The sequence below is a fragment of the Rhinopithecus roxellana genome, chromosome 14 (assembly GCF_007565055.1).
Source record: "Rhinopithecus roxellana isolate Shanxi Qingling chromosome 14, ASM756505v1, whole genome shotgun sequence".
In the NCBI taxonomy this organism is placed as follows: Eukaryota; Metazoa; Chordata; class Mammalia; order Primates; family Cercopithecidae; genus Rhinopithecus; species Rhinopithecus roxellana.
In genome coordinates, this window is record NC_044562.1 from 60358231 (window position 1) to 60370430 (window position 12200).

The 12200-nt window shown below is 47.7% G+C and overlaps 1 protein-coding gene across 6 annotated transcripts in view; it reads right to left on the bottom strand.

Annotated features, from left to right (window-relative positions):
* Positions 1 to 12200, bottom strand: part of TRAF3IP1 (TRAF3 interacting protein 1) — an 82187-nt gene that overhangs the window by 48990 nt on the left and 20997 nt on the right. For 4 of the 6 annotated variants that reach the window (XM_030917026.1, XM_030917029.1, XM_030917027.1 and 1 more), the window contains 4 exons: positions 8141 to 8242; positions 5252 to 5272; positions 3888 to 3972; positions 3331 to 3414 (listed from right to left, as the gene is read on the bottom strand). In XM_030917026.1, the coding sequence (XP_030772886.1) occupies positions 3331 to 3414; positions 3888 to 3972; positions 5252 to 5272; positions 8141 to 8242 (292 nt within the window). The remainder of the gene's footprint in view (positions 1 to 3330; positions 3415 to 3887; positions 3973 to 5251; positions 5273 to 8140; positions 8243 to 12200) is intronic. The other 2 variants (XM_030917031.1, XM_030917028.1) reach the window with 1 other exon arrangement.

The following is a 12200-nucleotide window of genomic DNA, read 5'->3' on the forward strand; positions in this document are numbered from 1 at the left end:
TCAGTCACACGTTTTCATCAATCCCAGGCATCTGAAACTGTGTCACAGGTCAGCAGAGAGGAACCTAATCACCAACCATCTCTAGAACAGCATCTCAAGCCACCCGCTGAAGCTAAGACGGACTGTCTGCAGTGTCCTCTGCAAGCCCTCCAGGCCTGAGTCCCTGTGAGCCTCGCCCTCCCTCCCAACCCAGTTTCCCCACATCCCTGTGCTGCCCCCTCAGGCCTGAGTCCCTGTGAGCCTCGTCCTCCACCCCCACCCAGCTTCCCCACGTCCCTGTACTGCCCAGACCTCCTGGTCCACACCTGGCCTCCCACCCCCCACAGCCTCACCATGCCCTCTACTGGACAAAGACCCTCAGGGACCCCGCCTCTCCCCTGAACGCGCTCTCAGTGACACCAGCCCTTCACCTGCTGCTTTCTACCTAGAGGCACTTATTGCCCCGGGTCACAAACCTCAGGGCACGGGCCACACTGGGGTCCCACTGACCAGGGGTGACCCCAGACCTCTCTTCACACACCCAGCTGGAGGCCCCTCATTCAACTCCTAGTCACGGTGGCTGCCCCATGTCCCACCCAGCACCACGTACACACTGCTCTCTCCACCCAGGTCCCATCATCATTCTGGGCAAGCCCAACAGCCTGGCCCTCCAGCCCCACACCTTGTCCTCCTTGGTGACATCCTTCACCCAAGGGCTCTCTCATGCTCTCCAGGGCCACCCACTAGAACTGCCCCACCTATAGCTGCCTCACTCCTCCTCACTCAGGCCACTGTCAGCTCACTCTGTACAAATGTGAGCCCCAGATCCAAACACTCTATAGGCTCCTCGATGGCCCCTCCTGCCTTTGTTTCTTCCCTACACACTCGTGCTTTAAGCAATCACCTAACTCCCTAACTCCCCTGCCCCGTTATCACAGTGCTGCATGTGTGCACATGCATACACACACACACACACACACACACACCCAAAACCCTCCCTTGCTTCAGTGCCATGCACAAGGTCCAGAGGGAATCTAGACACTTGGGAACGAGTTCTTAAAATAACACCCATTGCCTCAAGTATGCTCGACTTCCTCAACTGGGTCCTCAAGACGCTCAACAACCATCTGTGTGGCTCCGCCAGGACCAACCTCACTTCGCACCCCCTGCTCTGTCAGTACCGCAAGAAGCCTGGGCTCCCGTTCCTCATCTCTTGTGCTCCCAGCACACCCTCACTGTGGCCCACGTGGCATCCCCAACACCTGCGCCCCCGTGCCTGCCCTGATTGGCAGCTGCTCTCTGTCCCGCCTTGCTCTCTAGGACACGGCTTCTCCACAGCCCTCAGCTGCAGCTGCCACTCCTCCCACAGGCCTCTTGTTACAGGCCCAGAGGGAAGGTCAGTAATTTCCTTTTGTTTGCTGTGGCTTCCAGATCATTCTCTCTAAAAACTGCCAACTTTAAATCTTGTCACCCTCGACCCCATCATTGCTGCCATCAGCTGCCAATCCCTGGTCCCACCCGGTCCTCCCGGACCTGCCACTCTCGCCAACGCTGCTCCTGTCTCAACTTGTGATTTCAAGTATTGAGAAACGATCCTTCCCAGATCCTGGCCTTGGGTCCCTCAACCCTCCTGGGATGATCCCACCTCCCACACTCGACACCCACACCCAGGGTCACCCCGTCAGTACCACTAACAGCAAGCCCCAATCTCCAATCCAGTGCCCCACACCTTTACCACCACCCATCTTCCTAGCTCATGGCCCTAGGACCTGACTCCAACAATCCTTCCACCCGTCCAGCACCTTCAGCCTCTCAATCCTACTGCCTCCTCCTGACCTTCACCCTGAGGGCTCTTCCCTCATTCACTGGCATAAATCCCACATTTGTCGTGACCGTAGCACTTCCACATACTCCAACTCCTTCCCTGAGCCCTGTTTAATCCAGCCCGTGCACCCATGCCTGCAGGTGTAGCCAGCTGCGGCTGCAGAACAGGCTCCACCACACCATCTCCTGTCTCTTTACACCCAAGTCCTCCAGATGCTGCCCCGAAGTCAGTTGTCAGCCACGGCCTCCGCCCAGGCACCATGGACAGGCAGCCCATCCTTTGTGGTGGAGACTGTCCTGTGCATTGCAGGAGGTTCAGCAACAGCCCTGCCCTAACCCCTCCCCCTCATCAGAACACCAGAAAATGTCTCCAAATCATGGACCAATGTCCCCAAAGGGGACAACCTAGAGGAAAACCTCTGCTCCAGTCTCTTCACTAGCCCACTCTCGTGCACAGCGACTTCACCCAGCCCCTCTTTCCTCTAACACTCTTCTTCCCCCAGACCCTCTTACGGCTCATGAGAAAAATAAGTACCAGAAAATCACCTTAAGAATCTGCACCACACCATGTGCCGACTCCACCTCCGCGCCGGTTCCCACACCCACGCCGGGACTCTGCTCCACCAAATCCCTGTCTCACGTCGCCTACGTCATCCATTTCCCCTCTCCACTGGATCATTCCCATCATCAGAAAAATCGTAACTCCCCTTGACACCACCTTTCCCACTTTCTAGTCTTATTCCTTTGCTTCTCTTTGTGGCAAAACTCCTAGAAAAACACATCTACTCCTCCTGCCTCGAATTCCTGCCTCTTATTTGATCTGAAACCCACTCTGATCCATCCTGTCTGTCGTTTGTCTTTATATTGCTTATAATTTTTTTGTTTTGAGATAGTCTTGCTCTGTCACCCAGGTTGGAGTACAGCAGTGCAATCTCAGCTCATTGTAACCTCTACCTCCCGGGTTCAAGCAATTCTCCTGCCTCAGCCTCCTGAGTAGCTGGCACTACAGGCACACCCCACAACACCCAGCTAACTTTTGAATTTTTAGTAGAGACGGGGGTTTCACCACATTGGCCAGGCTGGTCTCAAACTCCTGACCTCAAGCGATCCGCCCACCTTGGATTCCCAAAATGTTGGGATTACAGGTGTGAGCCACCAGGCCCAGCCTGCTTATAACATTTTCATCACCTTCTATTTTTAATTTTTGTGCAATTAAGCCCCTAATTTTTTCCCTATTTTTTTCCTAATTCCTCTACTGTTTTCATGCTTAGAAAGTCTTCAATCTAGGGGTCAGAGAAATGCAGTCCAACATTTTCCCACAGATGTGAAGATTTAATTGCACATGTATGCATGGTTTTTCTCTTTCATCCATCTGACATGTCTGTTGGCCCATGGTGTGAGGCGAGGGCCTACCCTCATTTTTGTTCCTCAATAGCATGTTTCCAGCACCATGTGCTGCATCCCTCCCCCATCTCTCATCGGAGGCACCGTGCCCAATGGAGAACTGCCCTGCTGAGCCAGTCTTACCTATCTGTTGGTAACGCCTCTGCGCTGTCTTGCCGTTTGACCCGGGGAGGGGCTGGTCTTGCACTCCCAGGCCGAGGAATTCTTCTAAACCCAAATATTGGAAAACCAAAAAAGGAGTATGAAAGGCTTATACATTTCCAAGTGGAAAAAGAAAGCCCGGGTGAATGTTAACACTCATCTCCAGGCCATAATCAATGTGCTAGTTAGGACACACTACTCTGCAAAAGAGGAGGAACGTCCCGGGAATCCAACCAACCAGAAAGTGTCCATCTTTCAACTTGTATTTTCAGTAATTTCAGAATACCAACAACTATCATTAATCAAAACATCACATAATTCAGCTATAATTTTGAATTCCCCTAAATCTCCAAAATATTCTGCATATAGTGATATGACTCCGGTACAGAAAACTGATACACTTCTTGTATTTTTTGTACAAGTAATTCCTCATAAGTTAGCTCAAGCACTAAATAAACAGCAACAAGCAGAAAGAGAAGCACAGCAGCGTCCTAGGTGTGATCACTCTGCTGAGGGAAAGGGATTCAAAGCACACAGACCTGATGTGGGATGAAAGCTCATTAGGAATTCCTGGAGTCTCTGGCATGTCAGTCTTATCTTGGCCAGCAGGTCCAACATCTCCTTCTAAACAAATGACAATCAATTAGCAATTCACCAAGGAAAAAACACACTGATAACTATTTGAAAATACTATTTGCATTTGTATTTGCAGTTATTTGCAATCAAATACATTTGTAATTGCAAATACAAATGAGCAATTTTTCCATCAATCATGTTGATGAAGAGAAAACCAATGTCTGATATCTAAACTTGGTGAAGATTTGGGAAAACGGGCACACTCCAACCCAGGGAATACAAACTGGTTCAACTTCTTCAGAAATAAAATTCAAAAGGCAGGCCGATCAACTCAGCGCTTACAGGAAATACAGCCCAAGAGGAGAAATGGACACATGTCAAGATGCTCACCCATCACCACTGATGATACTGACAGTCAGTCACAAAGTAAATTATGGTACAGTCACATGCTAGCCCCCTTTTGTATAACAATCCAGTACAGTAATATATCTAACAATTATATGCATATGCATATATATACAGGGTTCTAGAAGAATATTCATTTATGTTATAAGCAGTAGAATTAATTACCAGTGCTTTTAATTTTTGTTCTTTTTTTGGCATTTTTAAATTTTTCTACATTGGTATGTACCATATTATGTTTATAATCTGAACAAAGTTTTCTTCATTTTGATGAAAAGAATTAATCAGTAAATAACAAGGCCCAAACTATTAAGACAAGTTTACTCCACTATTTAAAGTAAAAGGAATTAACACTTCAGAAAATAGTCAGAATTTGAATATTAGAAATATACTTTATAATCTAGAAAAAAAAATCTGAAATGTATTCTTTTCAAATTTAAAAGATACAAATTAAATCTCAAATTAAATTAGGGTAGTTTGCCGGGCATGGTGGCTCATGCCTGTAATCCCAGCACTTTGGGAGGCCGAGGTGGGTGGATCACCTGAGGTCGGGAGTTCCAGACCAATCTGACCAAGATGGAGAAACCCCGTCTCTACTAAAAATACACAATTACCCAGGCATGGTGGTCCATGCCTGTAATCCCAGCTACTTGGGAGGCTGAGTCAGGAGAATCGCTTGAACCCGGGAGGCGGAGTTTGCAGTGAGCCAAGATTGCACCATTGCATCCCAGCCTAGGCAACGAGAGTGAAACTCCATCTCAATAAATAAATAAATAAATAAACAAGGGTAGTTAAGTTCTTTTTCCATAAAATAAGTTACTTTCACTAATGCACTTTATAAAGCACGAATCTGAGAGTCCACATTTACATTCACACACATGCATGCAATTTATATGACACACAGGTCTCTAAGGCCATTCCTCACCTGCATCACTGGTGGAGTCACCTAAAAAAAAAGCACATCAGAAAATCAGTTTTTGTGTAAGTCAACCTCAATATAGTAAATGATGAGAACAGAATTAGAGAAAAAACACATTGTACATAATTTTGAATGTCTGTTAAGAAAAAAAGATCATTTCCTCATAGCTGCTTTTCTAATGTACCTATTGCCATTTTGTTTTATTTTCAAAAATAGAAAAACAAAGAGCAAACAAACTGTGCATCATAAAATGGTACTAGATAGAAACAGGACACAGGGATGTGGAGAAAGCACACCGGAGAGAGGAAGTAAACAAGTTCATGAGACAAGAATCAACAAAGCCAGAGCCACAGAAAAAGCACATCCAAATGTGAGGGAACCACGCAACAGCCTGAACCCAGCCACCAAATCCCAGGCCGTTCCACAGACTGGGAGACAGCCAACAACAGCCCATCTTATAGACATGACTGGTAAGTATTTTTCCATCAGCTCCTGAAAGCAGAAGAAACTCTTCCAGCTCAACACAGGTCCACCTCTGCACCTTCACCCAGGATCTTTTTTCTTCACGGTGCTGTGTCTTGGGCACAAATGTGACCTAGTCAAAGTAAACGAGCAGTGGCACCACAGGGGTGGGGTGGATTCAAAACCACAGGTGGGAAATCTCTGTTTCACACTCTTAAGATGCACAAACGCATTTGCAGAGGAGTGGAAAGCACATGGATTCACATGACAACCCAGGACCCTCTACGGGCAGAGAGGAGGCAGCAGGGCCTGATGCAGCCACTTGTTTAACATGGCCCCACCCCAGACAGGAACAGTTCATGCAGCCTCGAGACATCAGCCTGGGTTATTCTGAGGGTCCACACGGCGCAGAGTGAGGAGCACTGCACAGACACCTCCAGCTCATTTATTCACAGGAGGACTTTCCATGAGCATAACAGTCACGAGCTCATAAATGCTGCCCTAAGAGGGTAGTTCATAAATGCTGCCCTAAGAGGGTAGCTCATAAATGCTGCCCTAAGAGGGGGCCAAGCTTGTGGATCAAGGGGAACCAGGAGGCTCTAGAGGACCCTATTAATATGGTCCTGGGAGCCTCCAGAGGTCACACCCCACAAAGTGCCACAGCACAGGGGGCAGCCTGGCACCCACCAGGGCCTAGGGGACTGCAGGGCACAGTGGTTAGCAGGGTCCTGGAGAATGTGGTTCAGACAGTGCCACTAGAAGCAGTTTCAGAGACCCCAGCACTTTGAGCCAATGCAGGTGGAGGACTCAGCTCAACCCTGGGATGGGACTGCTGGGGACCAAGAGCAGGTGACAGAAGATCTTCTCCTCATGGCTGTGCAGCCTGGAGCATGTGCTTAGCGGAAACCAGCACTGAGAGTCCTCGTGCAACCTGAGGGCAGGCAGCAGACATAGTTTCAAACCCCTGGCTCTTTCTTCAAAACACCAGGGTGTTCAGGACAGGCCCTGGGTTAACACAGCACTCAGAAAGGTTCCTGAGAGGTGCGGTTATTCAACCACAAGGCTGATACCCAGAAGGAAAGTCAGCACAGTAAACTCTCTACCTTTCAATGGATACTTCCAGTCCCCGTCACCCAGAACCCAAGGTACCTGCCACATGGCCCACACCATCCTCCCCGAGGCCTGTGCTTCTACAGCGCCAGCACTCTGCCAGCTTCTGCCCTCACAATCTCGTCCCAGGTGACCTAGTCCCCACCCAGGCTCCCGCCATCACCCGGCGACAGCAACTCTCACAGCTCCTCTCTAACCTGGGCTTTCCCCCTACACTCCAGGCTGGTTCCCCCATCACATGCCAGCAGCCCTGGAATCCCACCACTTCTCCCTTCCCAGGGTTCCTCCACAGTCCAGGCCTCTCTCTCTTCTCTGGACAATCTTTAACCCTCCCTAATTAACATGGCCACTCTTTAAAATCTAAATATCATTACACTGTTCCTCCTAAAGACATAATTAGCCTCCTGCTGCTGTTCCAACAAAGGTTAAACTCCATAAGCTGGCACAGGGACCTGGCTCTGGCACTTCCTCTGGGCTGAGCCAGCCCTGCTGCAGTCGCATCCCAGCTGGGATCTTGGTTTATGCAGTCCCTTCTGCCCTGCAGGCTCTCTGGGCCACCCTCAGGAACCAAGGCCCCCCCCGTCCCAGAATGCCACTTCATTAAATGGTTTTGGTTGATCTTCGAGCCTCATCTGCACCAGGAAGGCAGAAGGCCAGCCTGACTTCACTGGCTCATGCACTCCCAGCCCCAGGGCTGATATGTAGCAGGCCTTCAACAGATAATTTTCTGTTTGACGAATCAACAAATATCAGCCCGTATCTGGCCACACCCCGCCCTGCTGCTGCCGCCTGCACAAGCCTTGGTTACCTGGGCACTGACACTCTTGCAGGCCTGTTAGGAACTCCAAGGCCTCAAAACACAAACATTGAATGGCTATTTTACCAAAGTTTTTTTTAAGGCTGAGAAAATTTATGGTGAAAGTAAAGTCTCACTGAGGTATAATTCAACACTCAATAAGTGATGGAAAAATCATGGTGGCCACAGCACTGTGACCATGAAGTCTGGGGGGGTACACCTCTTGGCCGGTGGGGCTCTCCAAGTAGTGACCCCGAAACTTTCCAGGGACCACTCATGACACCCCCCAAGTGATGAACCATGCCACCTCCTCTCACTAACATTGGGGGAGCACACGAGTGGGTCCAATGCTATCAAGAAACCACCATGTTCGATTCTAGTTTATGCAAAAAGGCAGAAGTGAATCACTTGCCACGTTCAGACCCAAGGGGAAAACTCTGGGCTCTGGGCTGCAGCCCTTTGGGAAGAAGGTTCTGGAGAGCTCACTCTGCTCTCGCCAGGAAAGGGCGAAACGGGACCGTTCTTACCTTTCTGCTTCTCTGCGGGGTCGGGCTCAGTATTCTCACACCGCAGACTAGCTGAATTATCATCTGAAATACTAGTTGACTTAATATTAGCTTCTTTTGTTCCTGACATAAAACAGTTTAAAATTAATCATTAAGACTGTACACCGAAGGGCCGGTGATCAGCAGCTTCGTTAACAAAGAGCACACTCACTTATCTATGTTTTCCCACACTGCAGGTTTACAAAGGACTGACCAAAGGCAGCTTTTAGAAAACATGCATCTAGAATGTTCCTCCCCCATGGGCGGCTCTGGGGTGAAAGGGAAAGGGCACCCCAGACTGTGAGTGGATCCTGGGTCTATTCAGGCCAGGAGGAGCAGACTGCCCTCGCCCCCCATTTCTGGAACTACCTGACACTGCCAGTTTCCACTCACCTCCCCACTAGAGCCAGACCCAGCAGATGAGAGGCTGCAAGTAGGCGGCTGTTTCAGAAATGCAGGAAGAAAAGAAAAATATTTTGGACACTGCACAGTCCTGGCCATACTGAAAACTTCCACATACTTGTCTACTAATGACTGACTGATGTTCCAAAGTTTATGAAGATAGAAAAAATACCAAATACCTGAGAAAATATTTTTGCTGTGAAAAACAAAAACAGGCTGGGCACAGTGGCTTACACCTATAATCCTCGCAATCTGGGAGGCCTAGGTGGGAGGATCACTTGAGCCCAGGAGTAAAGACAACCTAGGTAACATAGGGAGACCTCGTCTCCACAAAAAATATAAAACTTAAAAAACTACCCAGGCATGGCTACACACACCTGTAGTTAGCTACTCAGGAGGCTGAGATGGGAGGATCACTGGAGTCCAGGAATTCGAGGCTGCAGTAAGCTACGATCACATCACTGTACTCCAGTCCAGGGAAAAGAGTAAGACCCTATCTTGAAAAAAAAAAAAAAAAAAAAAAAAAAAGAGGCCAAGCACAGTGGCTTATGCCTGTAGTCCCAACACTTTGGGAGGCCAAGGCAGGCACGAGCCTAGGCAACCTGACAAAACTTCATCTCTACAAAAATTAGCTAGGCATGGTGGCAGGTGCCTGTAGTCCCAGCTACCCAGGAGGCTGAGGCAGGAGAATCGCGTGAGCCGAGGAGGTCGAGGCGGCAGTGAGCCATGATTGTGCCACTGCTCTCCAGCCTGCATGTAAGAGTGAGATCCTGTCTGGGGAAAAAAAAAAAAAAGGTAGGAGGCAGGTATGGTGGCTCACACCTGTAATCCCAGCACTTTGGGAGGCTGAGGTGGGCGGATCACAAGGTCAAGAGAGCGAGACCATCCTGGCCAACATGGTGAAACCCCATCTCTACTAAAAATACAAAAATTAGCTGGGTGTGGTGGCATGCCCCTGTAGTTCCAGCTACTTGGGAGGCTGAGGCAGGAGAATCTCTTGGACCTGGGAAGCAGGGGTTGCAGTGAGCTGAGATCGCACCACTGCACTCCAGCCCAATGACAGAGCCAGACTCTGTCTCAAAAAAAAAAAAAAAGATAGGGGGCCCAGACGAGGGGCTAGAAGAATAGGTTCTACATTACAGCAGGACCCAGAGCTGGAAAACTAGCCCACAGTCAAAGGACCTACCACTCCAAAAAGAAACTGGGAGACAGGCCGGGCGCAGTGGCTCAAGCCTGTAATCCCAGCACTTTGGGAGGCCGAGACGGGTGGATCACGAGGTCAGGAGATCGAGACCATCCTGGCTAACCCGGTGAAACCCCGTCTCTACTAAAAAATACCAAAAAAAAACTAGCCGGGCGTGGTGGTGAGCACTTGTAGTCCCAGCTGCTCGGGTGGCTGAGGCAGGAGAATGGCGTGAACCCAGGAGGCGGAGCTTGCAGTGAGCAGAGATCCGGCCACTGCACTCCAGCCTGGGCGACAGAGCGAGACTCCGTCTAAAAAAACAAAAAAAAAAAAAAAAAAAAAAAAGAAACTGGGAGACAAATAAAATTGGAAAAATGTTCCCTTTCCTGAAACCCAATCTAATAATTCTTAAAACTATTCAAAACAGCTTACATCAGAATCAACCTGACATTAACTACCATACAACTGTTTTATTTATAATGTAAAAGAACTACATAAAATAGATAACATATAATTTTGCAAAGACATTTTTATTAATCTGTGAAAATGATGCTGACTTAAATAGTCTGGTTCAAATAGTTATTTATATTTTATAAAGGCTAACCAGAGAATAAACATGAAATATTAAGTTCTTAACAAAAAAAAAATCTAAAAATAAACATAAGCTTGGCAGTTGTAGATGATCAGCTTCAGAAGAAAACACTCTAATAATTTTAAGTTGTGTACTTGATTTCAAAGTGTCAAATATTTTCCATATTCTACCATACCCACCATCACAATAAGCAAATTATAAATGCATTATCTTCATTCTGTAATTCAGAGACCAATGACACTTTCACAATTTTACCTTTTCAAAGTTCTAGTGGTATTCTTATGTAAGCTTTACTAAACCCCAAGTTCACACCGAGAGAAAGAACATGAAAACAGACTATACGCTCACTAATGATACCACACTGTAGAATCAATTCTTAATCACAGAGAAGAGACTAGCCAATTTGTCAAAAAATAGTTTTAAACAAATAAATAATGCACTTATAAAATGAAAATGATGGCCGGGAGCAGTGGCTCACACCTGTAATCCCAGCACTTTGGGAGGCCCAGATAGGTGGATCATCTGAGGTCAGGAGTTCGAGACCAGCCTGGCCAACATGGTGAAATCCCATCTCTACTGAAAACACAAAAATTAGCTGGACCTGGTGGCACACACCTGCAATCCCAGCTTCTCAGGAGACTGAGACATGAGAATCCCTTGAACCTGGGAGGCAGAGGTTGCAGTGAGCCAAGATTGCGCCACTGCATTCCAACCTTGCAACAGAGTGAGACTCCATCTCAAAAACGAAATAAAATAAAAATGACTATGAATTGGCAAAATAAAAATTTAAAAAAGAGTCACAGCATAAACACAATCTGTTGTCTGGAGCTACCTGGTAACCAGTGAACCTTGCAGGTGAGAATGTGAGCCCTGGCTCAAGATGCCCTAGGGTGGAACACTGGCGCTTCCTCTCTCCACGGGCTATGCTTTGGTCAGGTCTCTCAGCCTTCCTGAGCCGCAGTTTGCCCCACCTCATGCAGCCACCCTGAGTCAAATGAGATCTTGTGCATAAAGCCAGGAGCACTGTGCCGGGCTGGGAGGGGCCAGTCCCTATCAGTCACTATTAACTGAAACTAAGCAGATGTATGGCCCACACATACAATTGAAAGAGGTCCATCATTCTGCCAGTGTTCTGCGCAAAATTTAGCTACACTAAGTTAAATGTGATCAAATAGCCAGTGTTTAAAAAAGAAAAGAAAAGAAAAAGAATAGAAAAACATTTCTGGGACAATCAGAATAGGGCTTGGGTTTTAGGTGCCATTAGGAAGCAATAACTCAGTTCAGTTAGACAATACTTTTCTGGCTATACAGGAAAATGTACTTTTTATAAAGCTGCATGTCGAAGTATGTAGAGATAAAGTGCTAGGATGTTTTTTAACATACTTTGAAACAGTTCATTAAAATATGTAACTAGATGCTGGGTATGGTGGCTTATGCCTGTAATCCCAGTACTTCGGGAGTTTGAGGTGAAAGTGATCCTTTGAGGATCACTTGAGCCCAGGAGTTCAAACCAGCCTAGGCAACAAAGTGAGATGCCCTCTCTACAAAAAAAAAAAAAAAATTAGTTTGGCATGGTGACACATGCCTGTAGTCCCAACCAGTCAAGAGGCTGAGACGGGAGGATCACTTGAGCCCAGGAGTTCAAGACTGCAGTGAGCTATAATCATACCACTGCACTCCAGGCTGAGTGACAGAGCAAAGCCTTGTTTCAAAAATACACACAAGAGGCCGGGCGCGGTGGCTGAAGCCTGTAATCCCAGCACTTTGGGAGGCCGAGACGGGCGGATCACGAGGTCAGGAGATCGAGACCATCCTGGCTAACACGGTGAAACCCCGTCTCTACTAAAAAGTACAAAAAACTAGCC